This window comes from Dipodomys merriami, unplaced genomic scaffold, assembly GCF_024711535.1.
Source record: "Dipodomys merriami isolate MVZ:Mamm:240054 unplaced genomic scaffold, mDipMer1.0.p SCAF_3, whole genome shotgun sequence".
In the NCBI taxonomy this organism is placed as follows: Eukaryota; Metazoa; Chordata; class Mammalia; order Rodentia; family Heteromyidae; genus Dipodomys; species Dipodomys merriami.
This window is the reverse complement of record NW_027204492.1, coordinates 31,472,803-31,496,684: the sequence shown is the minus strand read 5'-3', so window position 1 is coordinate 31,496,684 and position 23,882 is coordinate 31,472,803. Positions and strand designations below refer to the sequence as shown.

General features: G+C 39.1%; 1 protein-coding gene across 14 annotated transcripts in view; it reads left to right on the top strand.

Moving 5' to 3' along the window:
• Positions 1–16,647, top strand: part of Pls3 (plastin 3) — a 92,251-nt gene extending 75,604 nt beyond the window's left edge. For 12 of the 14 annotated variants that reach the window (XM_070039872.1, XM_070039866.1, XM_070039874.1 and 9 more), the window contains 10 exons: positions 805–947; positions 4,646–4,672; positions 4,935–5,030; positions 6,660–6,855; positions 8,845–8,923; positions 9,772–9,886; positions 11,125–11,258; positions 12,276–12,399; positions 12,632–12,756; positions 15,426–16,647. In XM_070039872.1, the coding sequence (XP_069895973.1) occupies positions 805–947; positions 4,646–4,672; positions 4,935–5,030; positions 6,660–6,855; positions 8,845–8,923; positions 9,772–9,886; positions 11,125–11,258; positions 12,276–12,399; positions 12,632–12,756; positions 15,426–15,558 (1,172 nt within the window). In that variant the 3' untranslated portion in view covers positions 15,559–16,647. The remainder of the gene's footprint in view (positions 1–804; positions 948–4,645; positions 4,673–4,934; positions 5,031–6,659; positions 6,856–8,844; positions 8,924–9,771; positions 9,887–11,124; positions 11,259–12,275; positions 12,400–12,631; positions 12,757–15,425) is intronic. The other 2 variants (XM_070039876.1, XM_070039875.1) reach the window with 1 other exon arrangement.
• The last annotated feature ends 7,235 nt before the right edge of the window (positions 16,648–23,882 follow it).

The window sequence follows — 23,882 nt, the reverse complement described above, 5'->3', positions numbered from 1 at the left end:
GCTCTGTACATATCAGCACGCTACTTCTCATCTTGCTTAAATCCCTGAGCACCATAATGACACAAATCTATCAAAGATGATCTTTGCCTGATAGAGGTATAATTAGAACTTTAGAAATCAAATAGTACTAACTAATTTTCTTGTCCAACATTATTCTTTCATTTTATGGGAGGCAGTTATTTCATAATAGCTACTCAACTTCTTGGATTTGAGGTCTTTCATTCTGGGGATGGATCTCAGGACCTTTATACACACATGCTAGTTAAGCACACTACCACTGAGCTACTCCCCCAACACCTGTAGAATGCCTTAATCAAAAATTCCCCCAGTTTAAACATCCTTCTATAATCCCTACTAACTACTAAATTAGAACAGTTAATGCAAATACATAATTATGTAGAAAATGTTAAAGTCAATAAATGTTAAATCTAATTTGGTATTTCAAATGTGAATAATAAAAATATTACTTTTTCTATTATACGTTTTCTGTGCATTCTCACAATATGTTTATGTATCACATATTTATTTTTTATTAGATTATACTCATGAAGCCAGAACTATGCTATACTAGTTCTTACATCTCTATTACTTAAGATTGTCTCAAAAAGACTGGGCAAAGCTGGGCATGATAATGCACACTCATAATCCCAGCCCTTAGGAAGCTGGGACAGGAGGATCATAAGTTCAAGGCTAGCTTGGGTAACGTAGTGAAACCTTGTCTCCCAAGAAAAACAAAAAGGTTGAGTAAACTTGGCGTGACCCTTTGTCATATCATACATTGATTGAAGTTTTTATTTTCTTCAGCGTTGGCTGCTTTACTTAGAGATGGTGAGACTTTGGAGGAACTTATGAAATTGTCTCCAGAAGAGCTTCTGCTTAGGTGGGCAAACTTTCATTTGGAAAACTCAGGCTGGCAAAAGATCAACAATTTCAGTGCTGACATCAAGGTAACTGCAAAGAGTCAGGATGCTTGGGGCAATATAATGATCTGGAGAATTGCATCCTTTATAACAGAGGCAGTCCTAATGGTATATCACTATCAACAAGCCATGTTGCCTCTTGGCCTGATGGTAGATTTTATTTTTTTAAGTCTCTTTTGTTTATTAATCTACACTCTTACAGACTCTGGCATGCCAGGCAAGTATTTACCCCCTCCACTCCAAGGCATCCACATAGATTTTAGAGGAAAAGTAGCACCAAATAAGCATGTGAACACCAAGTATTCATTTCATGGAAAACTCAATGCATTATAGTGAAAATGTTTTGTATTCTGCCTATTATTAAATATGGAGTTTACAAGTTGTAACATGATCCTTCTGCTCCTGCCTTTCTCATGCAAATGAGCCTGTTAGAAAAGCCACCTAGAAAAGGCAGGTGCTGATGACTCATGCCTATAGTCTTTGGTGCTCAGGAAGCTGAGATCTATGAATGGCAGTTTAGAGCCAACCTGGATGGATAAATCCGTGGGATTATCTCAAAAAGCCAGAACCAAAGACCTGGCTCAAGTGCTTTTGCACCAACCATGAATGAAAAAACCTGAGCAAAAGTACCAGGCTTTTAATTTGAGTTTCAGTATTGGGAAACACAAAATGAGAAAAGGAAAAAGAATGAGAAAAGAACTAGAAGAGTGAAAACATCAAAATTATTGTCACCATCAGTTTTCTGGGTTAGTGTTTTTGTATGTGTGTGCCGGTTCTACAGCTTGAACCTGGGGCCTGGGTTCTGTCCCAGAGCTTTTGTGCTCAAATCTAGCACTCTACCACTTGAGTTAGAGCTCCATTTCAGCTTTTTGCTAGTTAAATGGAGGTAAGAGTCTCTTGGACTTTTGTCGCTACCGCCTCGACCAGCAAGGAAGACGCGACACCGGACTCTTCTCTCTGCAGTTTATTCAGGACCTTTGAGTAATCTTCTGACCCCAACCCCGGGGAGAATTCCCCACAGCCTTAAGTACCCGCTGGGTAGCCAACCCTGATACGCCACGTGGGGACCACCAATAGGTTCAGGTGCGCGGAAGCAAGCCAGATTCTTTGCCTTAGCCATATAAGGAGTTGTTTACCACAGAAAGCACTCGCCATCGGGAAGGCGGAGGGCGGAAGCCGGCGCCATCTTCCAGGTGCGGCCTCTCGCAGCTCTCTACAGACTTTCCCTTCCTGGGCTGGCTTCAAACTACTCAGATCTCAGTCTCCTGAGTAGCTAGGATTACAGGCCACCTGGCTTCTTGCTTATCTTTGTACCTGTTGTATTCTCCTATCTTTAGATGTTAGGAAGTCATGAGTGCTTGTTATTTCTCTGAATCCTACATGAGCCCCTGTCTCAGTTACCCTCCTATTGAACCTGATCTCTAAAACAAGGCCTGGTACAGAAAAGCTTCCCAAATACTTCTGTAATTAGATTGAGCTTTCACACTCATGGACAGTCAGGGGGGGAAAAAACAAGCGAGGTAGGAAGGCACTGGTAACATTCATTTACCACATGATGCCTTTGGCTCCTTACATGGAGAGGGACCAAAATAATTGTAACAAATATAGTTGCCTCCCCCATCTTTGCATTCCACATCTGTACATTGATGTGGAATTGAGGAGGAAATTTGTGTATTATTAGACATGCGCAGACTTCATTATCTTGTTGTTAGACCCAACATAATATAGTATCACAACTATTCGGTTAGCATTTCCATTTATAATTGGCATTATTGTCATCTTCAGATAACTTAAAAGAGTATAGAAGAAATCCGGGTGCCAGTGGCTCACACCTATAATCCTAGCTACTCAGGAGGTTTAGATCTGAGGATCATGGTTCAAAGCTAGCCTAAGCAGGAAAGTCTGTGAGACTCTTAACTCCAATTAACCACCAAGAAATCGGAAATGGCACTGTGGCTCAAGTGGTAGAGTGCTTGCCTCAAGCTGAAGAGTTGAGGGACAGTGCCCAGGCCCAGAGTTCAAGTCCCATTACTGAACAAAAAAAAAAGTATAGAAGGATGTGTTGTGTATGCAAATCCTGCATTCATTTACAAAAGATGCTTTTAGCAGGGGAAGGGCATGTCTATAAACCCATTTCCCCATCATACCACCAGACAACTTAATTGTTTCATTTTCTACAACTCTCTTGAAACTGCCAGTGTTGATTTGTAGGAACAAAATAGAGGGTCTTCACCAGCTGTCATTGACCAACAGGGCTATGGGCACAATTTCCTGGGATACTAACAATATGTTTCGTTGTGAGAGGAAGCTGTGGGATATTTGCTGTCCTGAATTTTTTTCAGTGAAATTAAGGATTCCTTCTAAAGTCTAAGACCCAATTGACCCCACCTCTACTTTCAACTTATACAACATGTCCAGCTGGGTATATTTTGCATCATATTTGATGTTCAACCAAAAACTCATTTAGAAGTAGGTTTCACGTACTGGGGTGTATTTCCAATGTATGAAAGGAATTTTTTTAAAGAAAATACTTTTTCTTTTGAAAAGCAAAGAATGATTTAGTAATGCGAAGAGCAGCTTGCAATTTGTCTAACTCAAGTTAAATTTTTCCCTGTGGATTGCCTTTCAAGCTAGCAATTACAGGCTGCTGGGTCTATGCTTCAGTGTTTTTCAGTGCTTTGGATTAGATAATATATAATTGTTGATGTGTGTTTAGTAAGTGGAAAGGAAATCACTTTCCTAGCTTCAATGCACTGTTCCTTAGAACACAGGAAATCCTATGCCCCCGAGTGACAGGAATTGGGTTAACTTCTCCTGAATTGCTCTGAAGTGGCTTTTACTCACTGATTTCCCCTCTCCCCTTTTTTGAGCCATTTGTAGCACTGAAATGCAAACTCCCTTGCATAGCTGGCTTAAGATGCAGTTTGGGGCAGCTCCTGGTGGTTTCATATTTGGGAGGTCTGGCATAAATTCACCTGAGATTAGGATGCACTTGTTCTATGAAACTTACTGTCTGAAACCCTTCTGATAACCTTGCTGAACATTGGAAGCTTAGTAATAGAAAACTGCCATTGATGGATAGGTGGCCTTCTGATGGGACGGGACTGAAGAATCTTGATTCAGTTTTTTGTCATCTAGTGTTCGAGAGAGGCAGAGTTTTATTTGATGGGTGTAGAGACATTTAGCATACTTGCACGTTTTACAATGCTTTCCAAGAGGTATGCCATGAAGAGTTCACAGACTAATTCACTCCTCCCATCCCCAATATGAGTAATTCTGCTTTATTTTTATTGTATTCCAGAGATGAGAATGTCCAGGAACTTAAACCAAAAGAGAAGCTTGAGGCTGGGGATATAGCCCAGCAGTAGAATGCTTGAACTTGTCTGACATGCATGAGGTCCTGCAGAGAACAAGAAAGGGAATGAATGATGAGAGGAAGGGGGAGGAGGAGGAAAAGAGAGAGTGAGAGATTTAAGTATATTCCAATCCTAAAAGGTTAACTCTAAAGAGTTAAGTGTTATTCTACCAACTGCTTCTCACTGAAGACTTACTGACATTTAAATGTGTAGTTTATATATTTTCAACGTAACAGAAGTCTTCTCCATAGGTTATGATATATGTGTATATATAATGTATTCTAATAATATAACCTGTTTATTTTCTCTTTCCCTATGCTTCCTGGATTTCTGGTCTACTACATTTTTCATGCTTTTTTCTCTATCAAGCTTATAGACTTCAGTAATTCAGTAAAGGTACAGAAGAAATATTTATTAGCATTATTGATGACTTCAATAAATTGTACAGTCAATCCAGGTCATCCATATTCAAGTTAGACAACATACAGTTTGCTAGATACACTTTTGGGGTGGGGCTTAAATTCCGCTAAATTTGAAGACAGATTTGTGCACTATAGTTTTATGGAATCTGATGTGAATATCTTTCTTAGCACAGCACATTAAGACATATTCATTCTACGTAAATGATATCTCATTGACATTTTCAATTCGTTTGTAGGATTCCAAAGCCTATTTCCACCTTCTCAATCAAATTGCACCAAAAGGACAAAAGGAAGGTGAACCACGGATAGATATTAACATGTCAGGATTCAATGTAAGTATAGGTACTCTTGTTCTACAATCTTACCAAAATTATTGTCTATTTCTTAGAAATAGAAGAATTGTTATAACTGCATGTAGTGGTGTTAACAATTTTAAGCATTATGTTTTACAGTATTTTTGTTTATGTAACTAGGGGGACTAGCTTTATTTACTTTGATAAATAGTAAGTTCCAATAATCATGGTGGTAATGATTTATACAGATGATGATCAAAAGCATTCAAAGCAAGTAAGGGAAATAAGGACTAGCAAATAACCTTTTCCAAGTATTTCGATTATCCTCAGTAATAGACTTAGTGATTATATTTTTCATATCTAAATTGGCAATGTTTGTGTATTAAGAGTCAAGTAAATATATTTACAAAATCCTGATCTATGAAATCCAATTTGAGGAATCACTTTTAGGGACCATGTTTCCTGATTGTTTCCCTGTATTGTTCAGTGATTTTGGACAAAGTTCCTTCCCAAAATTAGATTTTACTTTGCCCATCCATTTAAAAAGTTGGACTAAATTAATTATCCCAGTTTTAGTATTCTGGATTTCCCTATACTCATTAGATACCAAATATATTTAATAATGTTTAACAAAAGTCCATGTATGTATTATATTATGCAATTGGTTTCATTTACTAAACCAAAATTGAATTTTTAACTGACTGTGTGCTTATATTCCTGTCTGTATGGTAAAGGCAAAATACTTAGGCTCAGGTACCTCTTGGTAGATATAAGGTTTCCACATTTGCACAAAGCGAGCTGTCTGGGATGGCTGGGCAGGTGAATGCGTACCTAGGTAAATGGGTTCTGATTCTATACAATCCTTCAGTCACTTCTCAGCCTTCCTAATACACTCTGTTCTTTGGGGCTTCCTCCTCAGAATCCTTCCAAGATTTTCTTACCAACCCTAGACTTGAGGCCAAAATGCTCTGACGTTTAAGGTTGTACAAAATCTTACTCTATTTCTCCTAGCTTGTGTTATGTCCCTTAAACTTTTCTCTTTTCCTAGTACCACCCAGGTGCCTCAGTCTTCTCCAGTCATTTTATAAAAACAAAACAAAAACAAGAGGCTGGGAAATTGGCTCAGTGATAGAGTGCTTGCCTAGCATGCATGAAGCCCTGGGTACAGTTCCTCAGTACCACATACATAGAAAAAGCTGGAAGTGGTGCTGTGGCTCAAGTGGTAGAGTGCTAGCCTTGAGCAAAAGAAGCTCAGGGACAGCAATCAGGCCCTGAGTTCACAAGCCCTAGGACTAGCAAAAACAAAAATAAAAACAAAAAAGTACCTTTTTCCAGTGTCACCATTTTCAACTATCTACCTTCCTTAGAATCTAATTTGAAAACATGAACAGTTTTAAATTTATTTGTCAATTTCTGTCTTAAAAAATCTAATTTAGCCTTTTGTGGGGCATGAGAGATGTAATTCTAATTGAGTTTAATTTAGTGAATCCTTACATGCATGATCTGGCGCCATCTGTGGTCTTTAAAGATACTGCATATCCTGCTTAGCCACTTTCCTTCTTTTTTCATTCAAAAGTTTCATAATAAATACCATGTGTTGACTAAAAGAAAGTAGAATTATCCTACTGTATGGACTTTAAAAGATGTCATTTTATTTTACTTCAACAGGAAACAGATGATTTGAAGAGAGCAGAGAGTATGCTTCAACAAGCAGATAAATTAGGTTGCAGACAGTTTGTTACCCCTGCTGATGTTGTTAGTGGAAACCCCAAACTGAACCTGGCCTTTGTGGCAAACTTGTTTAATAAGTACCCAGCACTGACTAAGCCAGAGAATCAGGATATTGACTGGACTCTACTAGAAGGTAACAGGAAGTTTTGCTAATTCTAATGTGTAGGCTGTAGAGTAGAAATATAAAGGGCATGGCAATATCATAATCTTAATTTAGTAAGTTACTTTATCCACTTGGCTTTGACAAGTGAATAAAATAGATAAATTAAAAAGTAGACACCGGTGAGTGGAAACCAGAGACTTCTATATAGAGATAATACTGCAAGTAAGCTGGGCACTGGTGGCTCATGCCTATAATCCTAGCTACCCAAGAGCCTGAGATCTGAGTATCGTGGTTTCAAGCCAGCCCAGGCAGAAAAGTCTCCATGAGACTTTTATGTCCAATAAACCACTCAAAAAGTAGAAATGGCTCTGTAACTTGAGTGATAAGAGTGCCAGCCTTGAGCACAAGAAGGCTCAGGGACAGTGCCCCACAATCAACAAAAAAAAAATGCAAGCAAACTTTGAAAATAAAGTAGACTGGATTGAAGTTGAGCTCAGTGGTAGAGACCTGACTCACATGCTCAAGGCTCTGAATTCCTGTATCTACTACCACAGAGAGAATTGATTTTAAAAATATGGGTCTATGAATGTGGATCAAATGGTAGAGTGTTAGTAAGTATTCTCCTGAGCTCCATCCAGCCACTAAGCTTTCAGGTAACATTGTTTTAGCATTGGCGTATATAAGTGATAGTTATATGTAGTTTGGTATTTTTTAATGGGTAGAGGAAAAACACATTAGCCAGAATATATGGGTTCATAGAAGCATAGCAAAGTTTTAGAAAAACACAATTAATAACAGCAGTTACTTTGAAGTATGCAGATTTGAGGAGATAATGGAAAAATATTAACAGAGAATGGAATTTTATAAAGTTTATAAATCTCTAGTGACATAGCTCATTTTGAGGCCCTGGGTTTGAACCCGTGCACTACACAAAAAAAAAGTCAGGTACCAGTGGTTTACCCTGTAATTCTAGGAGGTACTTAGCAGGCTGATCTCTGAGGATCATAGATCAAAGCCAATCAGGGCAGCAAATACACAAGAACCTTTTCTCCAATTTACCAAGAAAAACCTGGAACTGGAGGCAAAGCTGAAATATAGAATGATGCCTGTATGCCTGTAAGAAAACAAAACAGAGCAAGAAGATCTTAAGGCCTTCGGTTCAAGCCTCAGAATACACATGTGTACATGTGTGTCCCCATGCACATATACACATAAAGTAGAAAGGGAATGGAAGGAAAGGTTCATAAACCTAACTTGCTTAACTGTTTGTAATATATCTGTATTGTTTAATTTTGAAATAAATTTTTTTAACTATTTTAAAAAATGTTTTCTGGGCTGGGAAGATGGCTCAATGGTAGAGTGCTTGCCTTGCATACATGAGGCCCTGGGTTCGATTCCTCAGCACCACATAAGCAAAAAGAAAAAAGCCGGAAGTGGCGCTGTGGCTCAAGTGGTAGAGCACTAGCCTTGAGCTGAAGAGCTGAGGGACAGTGCCCAGGCCCAGAGTTCAGGCCCCACGACTGGACCCAAAAAAAAAAAAAAATGTTTTCTGTGGTACTAAGGAATCAAATCCAGGGCTTCATGTATGCTAGGTAAGCACTCTACCACTAAGCCACATCCAAGCCCCCTAAAAAAAAGATTTTTTATTTTTATTTCTGTTTTTTTGTCATTCGTGTGGCTTGAGCTATGGGTCTAGATGCTGTCCCTCAGCTCTTCAGCTCAATGCTAGTGCTCTACCACTTGAGCCACAGTTCTACTTCCAGCTTTTTCTGCATATGTGGTGCTGAGGAATTGAACCCAGAGCCTCGTGAATGCAAGCCACTCTACCACTGAGCCAGCCTCCCCAAAAAGAATTTTTTTAAGTAGAAATGTAGACAGAATATAGTTAGAATGCTTGGGAAGTTCATATTAGAGAAAACCTATACATATGAATAGAACAGATCAAATAAACTAATACATGGTTTGATACTATGTGTACATATACAAGACATTTAATGAATGATTGAATATTGTTAATAGGAGAAACTCGTGAAGAAAGAACCTTCCGTAACTGGATGAACTCACTTGGCGTTAATCCCCACGTGAATCATCTCTATGCGTAAGCCATCTACTTCTGTTGTAAACAGGAGCGTCAGGAATGTGGCTACATATAAAAGGGCAACACTAATGGTTTTCAAGAGTTTTATTTGTAGCTTTTTTTATATTTGAAAATGTCAAATGATGGTTTCTATCATCATTTTCCTAACATATAAAAACCCAAGTTCTTCATTTTCCTGGTCACTTACTATAAGTGGGAGGATGTACAAGTATTTTTATGGTACTCTAGGGCACAGGTACTTTGTTTTAAGAGTCCAACAGACCATCAGTGATGCCTTGGGTCCTTTGGATCACTGTTCTCTCAGCCTAGCCTATTCTTGACCCAGTGGACTAGCTCACACCTATCCTATATTCCATATACTATTTTCTCCACCTGGAAGTTTGCTTTCCCAAATATAACGTTTTGCATCCTTATTTTATTCCATACAATGCAGTGTCTTTGCCTACATTTAGTGGTTCATATCCTTAGCAATTTTCCTTGTTAGATTCTCTAAACACTTACCCTAGTTCTGTTTGTTTGTTTTTTTTTCATAGCACTTCAGTACACTCAAATCATATTATCTCTTACTCATATACTTGTTTATTGGTCAGCCCTCTAACTGAATGTAAGAAGAGATTTTTTTCCTGTATTCCCAGCCTTTAAAACAGCACCTTGCTTGCAAAAAGGCACGGAATTTAGTGGCCTTAACTCTGTTTTCAGCACAGACCAATGAAAACAGGAGTCTTATATTATGGCTTTGGTTAGGTTTTTAACAATGTTAATGTTACTATTTGACACTAGTTTCTTTAATTAAGGGAATTAAAGTCTAGCTGTCTGTAAACATTGATTACTTTTCTTAAAATCATTAGTGACTTGCAAGATGCCCTGGTAATCTTACAGCTATATGAACGAATTAAAGTGCCCGTGGACTGGAATAAGGTGAATAAGCCTCCATACCCAAAACTTGGAGCCAACATGAAAAAGGTGTGTAATGAAATTACCACGTGTCTTATTTCTTCTTTCATTTTCTTTTTTTTTTTTGGTCAGTCGTGGGGCTTGAACTCTGGGCCTGGGTGCTGTCCCTCAGCTCTCCAGCTCAAGACGAGCGCTCTACCACTTGAGCTACAGCACCACTTCCGGTTTTCTGGTGGTTTATTGGAGATAGGAGTCTCACGGTCTCTCCTGCCCCAGCTGGCTTTGAACCTCGATCCTCAGATCTCAGCCTTCTGAGTAGCTAGGATTATAGGCGTGAGCCACCAGCGCCCAGTTACTTCTTTCATTTTCTTAAGCTCTGAAAGTCTGAGCTTCTCCGAGACAGGAACTATGTCTTGTTTTTTTTTTTTTTTTTCATCTAAAACTCTTTATTCCATTGTTGTTGGACAGGTAACTTATAGAATTCATGATTCTAATATGCCAATGTTATTTTCTTCTAGAAATATCCATTTTATTTTTTTAGTGGATATCTCATTGATGATCCATGTATCGTGATACTTCTCTCCTTGGGAAAGTAGGGTAGATGAATTGTCCCCAAACATAAAGCAAAACACACAAATAAGTAGCCTAGAAGACTCAGTAATTCAGGAAAGAGAGAGAATATTCTCTGTTCCATAGCAAATGTGTATCATTTCCCCATTTTCTTTCTTTTTCCTTATCCCAGGAGAAATCACTGTACTCTACTAACATAAAATAGTGTTCTACAAGGTACTGTAGATTGGAATGACAATGGCTATTGGAGTGAATGATGAACTATTGAGGTTCTGAACTGAAGTAGGGCCATCCTTACTCTGTTCAATTGATAGCAAGATACTGGTGGTCAGGTTCTTCTGCCACCATTGAGCTGTGGTTCACTGGGGTCAGCTTGTGAGTTAGATGACACTGTACCATAGGTGTCACTGAAGATAATGGGGACCTCTAGGAGAACCCATGTCTACACAAGTTGTAGTGCTCAGCGAAATGTTCTAGAAAAGCTAATAGAGTTTTTAGGTTCAGCCAAAGGTCTAGGAAATATGGAATAAAAGATTTTTCAACACTTTTTATAATCATTGACTTCCTCATAAAGCATTTACTACTAACTATAGAGGACAGTCAGAATTTTTTTCAATAACATGATTTTTATTGTGTTACATGCACAAAAACTTAGCAGTATACAATCCACACAAATAAGGATGCAGATTAAGTGAGCAGAAGTCTTTAACCATTCATTTCCTTTTGTGTGTCTGCAGCTGGAGAACTGCAACTATGCCATTGAATTGGGGAAGCATCCTGCTAAATTCTCACTCGTTGGCATTGGAGGCCAAGACCTGAATGATGGGAACCAAACTTTGACCTTAGCTTTAGTGTGGCAGCTGATGAGGAGGTACAGTGTACACTTCTTAGCTCTTTAAGCTCTACTAGGATGCAGCATAATACTACCTTTACCACTGTAATGCTACTTTTTACATAAGTAAGCATGTACATGAGTACACTTTTGTACTTTAGATTGTGACATGAGTTTCAGTCGTGAGTAAGTTGTATCTGAGCTGTGACAATTCCCTCTTTACCTAGAAAACCTGACACATGGACTTCAGCATCATTCAATATTTGTGCATAATATTCTTAGAGGGGCTGGGGATGTAGCTCAGTAGTACAGTACATATTTAGCATGTATGAGGCCCTAAATTCCATTCTCATCCCCAAAAATAAAACCAGGTGTGGTTGGTACACATCTGTAATACCACCACACTAGTGGCAGAAGCAGGAAGATCACAAGTTTGAAGTTAGCCTGGGCTACACAGCAAGGACTGTCTCTCATAAAACAAAACTTGTGAGGATAAAATATGAACATGTCCATGTACCCATTTGAAAATAATCTCATAACACTAATGCTAAAAATATCCATTAGGACTAGAAGCAAGCCAGAGCACAACTCATTTGAAATCCTTACCACTTTATAGCATAGCATGTGTCTGCACATTTAAGCACTATGATTCATGCCCCTATACTACAAAAGATAGATGAGTGGCAAGCCACTCCTCCTTCAAATATTTTTTCACATTGCATGAATGTCTTTCCTTGAAATCTTTACTCTTTCAAGAAAGATGCTATATCTTTCTAGTCAGGTGCTGGTGGTCACACCTGTAATCCTAACAACTGGGAAGGCTGAGATCTGACGATCACAGTTCAGAGCCACCCTAGGCAGGAAATTCCATGAGATTCTTATCTCCAATTAGCCACCAGAAAACTAGAAATGGAGCTGTGGCTCAAAGTGGTAGAACACTAGCCTTGAGCATTATAACTTTAGTGACAGCACCATTCCCTGAGTTTAAACCCTAGTTGTTCTAAACAGAAGATATCTTTCTAATGCTTGTATTTTTTCTTCTTCTGTTTCTCTTAGATATACACTAAATGTCCTGGAGGATCTTGGAGATGGTCAGAAAGCTAATGATGATATTATTGTGAACTGGGTGAACAGAACATTGAGAAAAGCTGGAAAATCAACTTCCATTCAGAATTTTAAGGTAAGAATCTATATTGACTATTACATCTATATTCACATATTACTATTACTCTGTTTGCTAAAATAATACCTTTGGAAGGACTCCCTTTGGTTTTGTGAATGCTAATTATTCTTGGGCTCCTGCTATGTTTTTCTTCTAATTTGCTAGGTTATACCTTCAGCATTTTATATAAAATCGCACATGTGAACTTGTACATCTTGAAATTCTTAGCTTTGTTTTCCTTTCTTACTAGGATAAGACGATCAGCTCTAGTTTGGCAGTTGTGGATCTAATTGATGCCATCCAGCCGGGCTGCATAAACTATGACCTTGTGAAGAGTGGCAATCTAACAGAGGATGACAAACAGAGTAATGCCAAGTAAGGGAAAGTATAGAATCGTGTGGAGAGACACAGGCTTTGCAGCCAGGCAGATATGATTGTTAATTCTGGTTCCACCATATCCCCCAGACCTCGGGAAAATTCTTTTAAGGTTTTGAGTATTTTAATAGGTTTATTGAGATATAATTCACATATTGTCCAATTCACGCATTTAAAGTCTACATACATTACAGTAGTTTAATGTGCTCACTGAATCAATTTTAGAACATTTTCATCAGCCAAGAAAGAAACTCCAAGCAGGTGTGGGTAGTTCATGGTCTGTAATCCTAGCTACTCAGGAAGCTGAGATCTGAGGACCATAGTTTGAAACCAGCTGAGACAGGAACATCTGTGAGATTCTTATCACCAATAAGTTACCAAAAAAAGCCAGAGTTGGAGCTATAGCTCAAGTGTTAGCAAAAAAAAGCTCAGAGATAGTACCCAGGCCCTGAGTTCAAGCCCAAGGATCAGCCAAAATAAAGACGCTCCATAGCAATTAGTAGTCATTGCCCCCACCAAGCCCAAAATGACCGCTTACCTACCTTCTATTTATTTGCCTTTGGGGGACTCATTTTCTCTCTAACAATAACATGTCCTTCATCTGCCATCTCCCAATGTCCTCCTTCACAGTTTCCCAAACTTCTGTTAAGCACCATTCTACTCTGCCCCATGATAGTCCACATGTAAGTGTCCTTTGACAAGTCCACATATGACATTACATTTCAGCCACTAGTGTTGCTTGCCACAGAATGAGTGAACCTAAAGAAAGTTGTAAGTGATTCACATCACTTATAGGCATAGGCAGATCATCATGGCACTTTCGCCATACTCATATGGGGAAGTAGCTTTGAGTCTGAGGTTCTCTATCACTCAAATGAGGCCTGTGCTAATTACTTCAGAAGCTTTTGTAGAGGGGCTGGGAAGGTGGCTCAGTGGTAGAGCACTTGCCTTGCATGCTCGAGGCCCTGGGTTTGATTCCTCAGCACCACAGAAGCAAAAAGAAAAAGGCCGCAAGTGGTGCTGTGGCTCAAGTGGTAGAGTGCTAGCCTTGAGCTGAAGAGCTGAGGGACAGCGCCCAGGCCCAGAGTTCAGGCCCCACGACTGGATCCAAAAAAAAAAAAAAGAGAGAGAAATTTTTGTAGAGATTAAACCATAAAAATGTATAACGCCAGGTGCCAGTAGCTCAAGCCTATAATCCTAGCTAATGAGCATGTTGAGATCTGAGGATTGAAGTTCAAAGCCAGCCCAAGCAGGAAAGTCTGTAAGCCCTTATCTCCAGTTAGCCAGCAAAAAGCCAGAAGTGAAGATGTGGCTCAAGTGATAGAGCATCATCCTTGAGTGGAAGAGCTAAGGGACAGCACCCAGGCGCTGAGTTCAGGCCCCAGTACTGGCACAAAAAATTTATAAAATCTTATCATTGCTAGTCATAGTATTGTGTACCTGTAATCTCAGAACTTGGGAGACTGAGGCAGGGGGCTCACAGTTTTGATGCCAACAAGGCCTTTGTTCTGAAACTCTTGTCTCAAAAGAGAGAAAAGCTTAGATTTGTGCCTGACCTTTAAGGTTGCTTAGAGAATTATAAGAATAATGTAGTGTATACTTTAAAGCAAATCAAGAACAAAATTAAAACAAGGGGGCTGGGAAGGTGGCTCAGTGGTAGAGCGCTTGCCTTGCATGCATGAGGCCCTGAGTTCGATTCCTCAGCACCACATAAGCAAAAAGAAAAAAAAAAGCCGGAAGTGGCGCTGTGGCTCAAGTGGTAGAGCGCTAGCCTTGAGCTGAAGAGCTGAGGGACAGTGCCCAGGCCCAGAGTTCAGGCCCCACGACCGGACCCCCCCAAAAAAAAAAAAAAAACAAGGGAAGCCTTGTATTGCAACACTGCTTAGGAAATTTTTTCTACTTGTCTTTTCCCTTCTTCACTCATGACCTAGTTCTATAGTGACCCAGTGAAAAATGTACCAGTGCAATCTGAAAAATCTGCTCACAGCAGTGCCTTTTTAAAAGATAGATAGCTAATGTGCAGTCCTGCAATAATGATTTTCATTATTTGAAAATATATATATGACAGGATAAAAATTTGATATCCATAAAGATTACAGTTGGAATGCACCTAGAAAGTGCTTATGATTGAGATGTGTTCCTGCCAATTTCCCTAGCTGTATATATCAGTCCTTTTGTCCTACTCTTTCCTGCCCTTTCTATTCCTTAGTTCAGCCATTATCCCATGTAGATTCTCTTCTCTCACTTAAATATTTAGAAGCACTCACTGTATCTTACCAAAGCAAGTTGGATTTTGCATGTGGCATAATTTTATGCTCCATATCTCTCAGTTCCCATAAGGAGGGTATCTTACCTGATTGCCTGTGTAATAAGAATGTCTATGGATAATACAACCAATCTAAGTAATTACATGTAGAATTTCATTTCCACCTGATGTCAGTGATTTATACTCAATTCTCAGCTCCTGATGGAACAGATAAGTGAATAAATATTATTAGTCCAAGCAATAAAACAGAACACATACAAACACAAAATAAAATCCAGATTTGTACTTTTGATAGGGAGTTTTTGCATCTCAGCCAAATGATTATAAAATAGAAAATAGATGTCTCATAGTGTCCTTGACAGACAAGAAATTCTTTCATCTTGATTTTATTTTCGAAAAATAGGTACGCAGTGTCCATGGCTAGAAGAATTGGAGCCAGAGTATATGCTCTTCCTGAAGACCTTGTTGAAGTTAAGCCCAAGATGGTCATGACCGTGTTTGCATGTTTGATGGGTAGGGGGATGAAGAGAGTGTAAAACAACACCTCTCAATAAAACCAACCATGTTCCCAGGTGCATGATTATTAGTAAGTCAGCTATTTCCAGGTGAAGTACACACGGCTTAAGGAATTCTTGGTCATCTAAAGGACTTTTAGTTTCAATTTACAAGAGTAGTTCACCATGAGAACCCTGAGGGGATTTTTCAAAAAACAGCTTCTTTTTCCCCCACAGTCAAAGTTGAATCTGTCAGGCATACCTAAAGTGTGTGCATCATCAGAATACTTTCTTCTCTTCCTGGAATGCTGCCCTTGACATCTCTCATTGCTGCGTGTATTTCTCCCTATGTCTCTCCCCTCTTAGAATGCCCATCTCTTGAAATTTGCTTAGATGGTTGCATAGGAATATTGTTAGCCAGTCATTTGCTTTCCATCTTGTCTGCTAACTCTTATTCAAAAACTATGGGCAGAGGTATATAGATGGAAGTAGTCCTTGCTTACTTGGTAGTACTGAAAATTTGCCCAAGTAACTGGCTGCACAGAATGTAATAGAAGCTTTTCTTATTCTTTTATTCTTAAAATCAGTATCTTTTTACAATATTCTTTCTACATGATCCTTTTTTGTACATTTAAGAATATTTTGATTACATTCAACAAGTCTGCTGATTTTGCTACTTTTTTAAGGGGGTCTTCAAGTGAATAAGTAAAAAAATATATTGTTATAGGTAGAGGAAAAATGTACCTGAAATTTGCTTATATCCAAGCTCTAAACAATATTTTGTCTTGAGTCTGTTTAACAAATACTTATTAATTTTGAAACCTGTATCATCAAACCCTCTCTTTAAATTTAAAATGCTATTGAATATGACATGCTTGAGAAGAGAGTGAGCTTAGAACTTAGATGGGATTCTGTAGGTTAAGTACGCTGTGTACAATATATGTTTTAGTTTTACACTTATAACAAGGAGATGTGGTCACTAAAAAGTAAAAATATGAAAGACTTAATGTACTCTTGCTTTGTCAAGCTGTTTGCTCTAGTTTTCAACATCATTATGTTACTCTTAACTCTGGAAAAGTGATGTAATCTGGTAGTAATATAGTACTTCAAATAAAAGCATTTACATAATAATTAGTCTCTTTCCTTTGAGGGTAGGGGATGCTGAAACAGTCTCATTATGTAGGCCAAAGTGGCCTTAGTCCTGTCAGCCAGAGGGCTATGTGGGCCACTGTACTCATAATTAGTCTAGTCTTTTCTTTATGCCTCTGACTCTAATAGTGTGTCAATGTTTTGTGGAGGTATTTTCCTTCTGTTTTCTGTTTTGTTTTGTTTTTGTCGGACGTGGGGCTTGAACTCTGCATTATCCCTCAGCTCAAGGATTAGCACTCTACCACTTGAGCCACAGTACCACTTCAGTTTTCTGGTGGTTAACTGGAGAAAAGAGTCTCGCAGACTTTACTGCCCAGGCTGGCTTTGAACCTTGATCCTTAGATCTCAGCCTCCTGAGTAGCTAGGATTACAGCATGAGCCACTGGTGCCCGACTTCTCCCATTTTGCTTTGTTTTGTTTTGTGATATATTCTATTACATGAATTTTAGCTTTTGAAGCCAAACTAAAATAAAATGAAGGATACTACAAATGGAATATTCCAGTATTCTCAGCTTGCTGAAATTTCTTTGGCTCAGGTTATAACCCCGTGTAGAGCACATGGCATGTGGGTTCAATCCCTAGCATGAAAAGAAGAGAAAAATTGCTATCCAATTGTTCCCTTTTTATTTTTTCTCATCTTCTTTAAACTTTTCTAGTGTGAAAATTGCAGACCGTGAAACAAAGGGGTTCTGAAAAGCCATGGAAGAGAACAGATGATTGCCGATATTTTTCAATCTCTTCACACATTTGGGGCTTGATAATTCCTTGTGTTGGGGGACTGAAGAGAGGCTGTGCTCTGTAAGATGTGTACCAATATCATGTATCCTCTGCTAATGTCACAATCACATCACCAGTTATGTCCATCTCCAGCCATGGCCTATTGGCCCCTGAGGCACAAAACCAACCCTGCTTGACAACTGCTGGTTTATGGTACCCTTTTAAACCTTTGTGTGATGAATAATAGGTAAAGCCTTTTGAGGATCTAATGACATGGTCATATTATAAAATACTTTAGCTTGCCATGGTTGCGCATACCTACAATTCCAATATTTAGGAGAAGCTGAGGAAGAGGGTTACTAGTTTGAGGCCAACTTGCACTACATAGTATCAGAATTAAATTAGTCTGTATTTACAGGCTGAAAATATTCAAAGGCCTTTCTGAACATGCTACTAGTCTGAAAGATATATAATAAGAATGATTGATGGATGCCAGGCAACGGTAGCTTGTATCTGTTATCCTAGCTATTCAGGAGGCTGAGATCTGAGGATTGTGGTTCAAAGCTAGCCTCGGCAGGAAAGTCCATGAGAGTCTTGCCTCCATTTAACTATCAAAAAGTCAGAAATGGAGCTCTGGCTGTAGTAGAGCACGAGCCTTGATCTCAAAAGCTCAGACACAGCACCCAGGCCTTGAGTTCAAGCCCTAGGACCAACCAAAAAAAGTGATAGGACTAGAGGTGTGGCTCAAATGATAGAAAACTTGCCTAGCGAGGGGTTCCGGGAAGATGGCGGAGGAAAAGCTGGAGGCTAAACAAGCTCTTGCATAGAAAGCAGTTTTAGAGTTCCAGTGAACAGTCCTAAGCCAGAGAATCACACCAAGTGTGCCATCACAGGACAGAGAGTTAGGCCAGAGAGGGAAAATCCAGGCAAGGAGACATATGTGAGCTCTTGCCAGCAGCTGCAGCGGTGGCGGCCGTACTGCCATACCTGAAACAGAGAGTCCGGGACGAAAGAGCCAGACGCAGCAGACAAGCGGATTCTACTCAACACCAGCAAGAATCGCCAGGGAGCAGACATCTTCATCCTGCAGTTTGCAGACCAGAGACCACCCAGCAACCAAGACTCAGCATGAGTAGAAGCCTGACGTCCTCACTCCTTCTCAGGGAGCAGAGGAGGAAAGGCCACCCCTCCCCCCCCCCAGTACCGGAGATCTCCATCTTGGATACCGACAAAGCTCGGCAGAGCTGCTAGCTCCAACTCAGGCCTTGGAAGAAATTGAGAGTCATTTAGCAGGTCATAAGAACTTAATGGCGTAACCTGCCAGACCCAGCTCCACCCAGGGAAAAGTCACCCAGTTTGGGCGCCAGCCCTAGGAGTGGCTTTCTTCACTGGGTAATCAGAGCCAGAGGCTGCCCCTCCTTTAGCAGCCTCAACATCAGTAAACAGAAATCCTGGGAGTGGCTCCAGGCTGGGCTCTGTGAGTTTTTCCACAAACTAGCCCCCGGGAAAAGCTACTGTTTGCTGAAAGGCCTTAACTCTACCCAGAACCTAGCCTCATCACAGCATCTCCAAACTTGAGGAAAAAGCCATCTCCCTCTTTTGTGATACTCAAAGCAGACCCCCCTCCCATTGAACTAACTTGGGAGGAGGATCGCAAAATCCTGGGTAAAGCAGAGTATTTTTCTGCCTGTACAAACAAACTGACTTAAGAAACCAACCAAGCCACAGGACCACAAGCAGACCAGAGATTCCAACCAGAGGCTGATTACAGACACAAGGGAGATACAGGATTTTTCTCAACCCTCCCAAAAAAATCAAAGAACTTTCTTCTTCTTCTTCTTCTTTTATTATACCTTTTACAAAAAAATTTTTTTTCTTTTCTAAACCTTTTTTAATTTTGAATTTTTACCTTTTTTGAAAAAAATTGTTTTCTAGTAACTTTTTCCCCCTTATAATCTTTATTTTAGGGATACATGCATGTGTGCATTTTTCTTTCTTTTTTTTCTTTTTAAAAAAAAATTTTCTTTTTGTTTTTAGCTTAGCTCGACTGAACTTCTGATCCATTTTCTTTCTTCCTTATCCTTCTTACCTTTTCCTCTTTTGTTCTTCTTTATAGGACTTAATTGTTGTTCTGCACATCCTCAGATAAACCCGTAGTTGACTATTAGACCCTATCCCCCATTGTGTACACACTTAATCCACAAATTTATTTTTTTTTATTTAATTTAATTTTATTTTATTTGAGAACATACTGTACAGAGGGGCTACAATTACATGGGCAGGATAATGCATACATTTCTTACCAAGCATTGCAGCCTCCTCCTTTGTTTACCCTTCACCTCCCTTCCCAGCCATCCCCTTCCCCCCACCCAATTATACCCCACTCCCCCCCACACCGACATTGTAAAGTTGGTTTTGACATGACATTTTGTACATCTCATTGTTGCAACAGGTCCACCTGAATCCTTAAACGACTTGTTTGTCCCCATCTCCTCCACATGTTATACTGACATCAAATATAGTGAAAGCGGGGGTTACACTGTGGGGGAGGGACATACAAAGCAACAAAGAAATAATCTCATAAATGTGTTAGAAACACATGCATGAAAGAAATGAAAACATTAAAATACATATTTTAGGGTTCATTTTCCTAACATCACATTATCTGACCTTTTCCGCTTGACTCATACCTATACTAGATATTGCAAATAAGGGAAACCATGGGACCTATGCTTCTTTGGGACTGCCTTACTTCACTTAATGTAATTTTTTCCAAACCTTTCCATTTCCTAACAAATGGGGAAATGTCATTCTTTCTGATGGAGGCATAGAATTCCATTGTGTATATATACCACATTTTCTTGATCCATTCATCTACTGAGGGGCATCTGGGTTGGTTCCATATCTTAGCTATGGTAAATAATGCTGCAATAAACATAGTTGTGCTGGTAGCTTTAGTGTGGTCTTGTTTGTAAACATTTGGGTAAAAGCCCAAAAGTGGGATTGCTGGGTCATAGGGGAGATCTATGTGAAGTCTTTTGAGGAACCTCCATACTGCTTTCCAAAGTGGTTGAACAAGTTTACATTCCCACCAACAATGAAGTAAGATTCCTTTCTGTCCACATCCCCTCCAGCATCTGTTGTTGTTAGAGTTCTTGATTTTTGCTGTTCTAACTGGAGTGAGGTGATATCTCAATGTTGTTTTGATTTGCATTTCTTTTATGGCTAGGGATGTTGAACATTTCTTCATGTGTCTTTGGCCATCCTTCTTTCTTCTTCAGAGAAGCTTCTCTTCAAGTCTTTAGCCCACTTATTTATTGGGCAGTTGTTTCTTTGAGGATTTGATGTTGGGTGGTTTAATTTTTTGAGTTCCAAGTATATTTTAGATATGAGACCCTTGTCCGTTGTATGGCTACTAAAGATCTTCTCCCAATCGGTGGGCTTTCTATAGATCTTGCTAGCTATGTCATTTGCCCTGCAGAAGCTCTGCAACCTTATGCAATCCCATTTGTCCAACCTTTCTTTGATTTGTTGTGCTTCCGGGTCTCTATTCAGAAAATTTCAGCCTGAGCCAAGGAGACCTAGGGTTTCTCCTATTCCATCCTGTAATGTTTTCAGAGTGTCTGCTTTGAGTTCAAGGTCTTTGATCCATTTGGAATTGATTCTGGTGCAGGGTGATATATAAGGATCTAGCTTTAGTTTTCTACATGTAGTTAACCAATTTTGCCAGCACCATTTACTGAAGAGGCTGTCTTTCTTCCATTCTATTGTTTTAGCTTCCTTATCGAAGATTAGATGGCTATAGGTCTGTAGGTTCATTTCTGGGTTTTCAATTCTATTCCATTGGTCCTGAGGTCTGTTCTTATGCCAATACCAAGCTGTTTTGATTACTATGGCTTTATAGTAGAGTTTGAAATTTGGTATTGATATTCCTCCAGCAGTGTTCTTTCCGTTGAGGAGCGTTTTTGCTATTCGGGGTCTTTTATTGTTCCATATGAATTTTTGGATTGCCTCTTCTATTTCCTTGAAGAATGAGGGTGGAATTTTGATAGGTATCGCGTTGAATTTGTAGATAGCCTTGGGAAGTATTGCCATTTTCACGATGTTAATCTTGCCAATCCAGGAGCATGGGAGGTTTTGCCATTTTTTAAGTTCTGTGTTGATTTCCTTTTTCAAGATTTTAAAGTTTTCATCATAGAGGTCCTTCACTTCTTTGGTTAAGTTAATTCCTAGGTATTTTATTTTTTGTGGGGCTATTACAAATGGAGTTGCTTTCCTAATTTCAGCCACACTTTTCTCATTGTTGGCATATAGAAAAGCCATTGATTTTTGGGGGTTAATTTTATAACCTGCTATTTTGCCAAAGTTTTGAATCAGCTTGAGTAATTTGGGAGTGGAGTCTATGGGATTCTTTAAATACCAGATCATGTCATCTGCAAAGAGGGAGAGTTTTATTTCTTCTTTCCCTATTTGGATCCCCTTTATGTCTGCATCTTGTCTTATTGCTGTAGCTAGGCATTCTAATACTAGATTGAAGAGAAGTGGAGAGAGTGGGCATCCTTGTCTTGTTCCTGAGTTAAGAGGAAATGGCTTTAGTTTTTCACCATTGAGTATAATGCTGGCTGTAGGTTTGTCATATACAGCCTTTATCGTATTGAGGAATGATCCATGGATTCCTAATTTTTCCAGAACCTTCATCATAAAGGGGTGTTGGATCTTGTCAAATGCTTTTTCTGCATCTATTGAGATAACCATGTGGTTCTTATTCTTGCTCCTGTTGATGTGATGAATAATATTAATTGATTTGCGTATATTGAACCAGCTTTGCATCCCTGAAATGAATCCTGTTTGATCATGGTGTATGATTTTTTGGAAGAATTGTTGAAGTAGATTGGCCAAAATTTTGTTGAGAAGTTTTGCATCAATGTTCATCAAAGAAATGGGTCTATAGTTCTCTTTCTTTGATGAGTCCCTGCCTGGTTTTGGGATCAGGGTTATGATGGCTTCATAGAATGTTTTCGGTAGTGAACTTTCTCTTTCAATTTCATTGAACAGTTGGAGGAGTATTGGTGTGAGCTCTGCTTTGAAGTCCTTGTAGAATTCTGCTGTAAAACCATCTGGTCCTGGACTTTTCTTAGCTGGGAGGTCTCTTATCTCTTATTGCTGTTTCTATTTCAATGCTTGATATGGGCCTGTTAAGCTGGTTTAACTCATCTTGGTTTACTTTTGGCATGTCAATATTTGCTAGGAAAAGGTCCATTTCTGTCAAGTTCTCAAACTTATTAGCATAAAGTTTTGAGAAGTATTCCCTTATCATGTTCTGAATCTTGGTTGTTTCCGTGGTGATGTTTCCATTCTCATCTCTGAGTTTATTAATTTGGGTGTCTTCTCTCCTTTTTCTGATAAGGTTTGCTAAGGGTCTGTCAATTTTGTTAAGTTTTTCGAAGAACCAACTCTTTGTTTTGTTGATTCTTTCTATAGTTTTTTTGGATTCTAATTCATTTAATTCTGATTTAATTTTGATTATTTCTTTCCATCTACTGGATTGGGGTTTATCTTGCTGCTCTTTTTCAAGGAGGTTTAGATGTGTCATTAAATTGTTAGTTTCAGATCTCTCCAATTTGTTCATGTAGGAGCTCAGAGCTATAAACTTGCCTCTGAGTACTGCCTTTGCTGTGTCCCAGAGGAGCTGGTAATTTGTGTGTTCATTTTTGTTGAATAGCATGAACATTTGAATTTCCTTTCTAATCTCTTCCATGACCCACTCATGATTCAGCAGTGTGTTGTTCAGCCTCCATGTGATACCGGACTTTCTTTGGTGGCTTTTGGTGTTGAGTTCTAATTTTATTCCCTTGTGGTCAGAGAGAATGCAAGGTATAACTTCAATATTTCTGAATTTAGACAAGTTTGCTTTGTGGCCTAAAATGTGTCTATTTTAGAAAACGTTCCATGTGCTGCTGAGAAGAACGTGTATTGTGATGCTGCTGGGTGAAATGTTCGGTAAATGTCTGTTAAGTCTAGTTGATCTATGCAGCTGTTTAGATCTGCGGTTTCTCTGTTGAGTTTTTGCCGAGTTGATCTATCTAGTGGGGAGAGTGGTGTGTTAAAATCCCCAACAATTAATGTCTTTGGATCTATATGGGAATTGAGGGAAAGTAGTGTTTCTTTGATAAATTTGGGTGCTCCATTGTTTGGCGAATAGATATTTAGAATTGTAATATCCTCCTGAAGGAGAGATCCTTTAATTAGTATGTAGCGACCTTCTTTATCTCTTCTCATGAATTTTAATTTGAAGTCTATTTTATCTGATATTAATATTGCAACTCCCGCCTGTTTATGAGGGCCGTTTGCTTGGTAGATTTTGTTCCAGCCTTTAACCTTGAAAATGTGTTTGTTTTTATGGGCAAGATGTGACTCCTGCAGGCAGCAGATAGAAGGGTCTTGTTTTTTAATCCAACTAGACAGTCTATGTCGCTTAATTGGAGAGTTCAGTCCGTTAA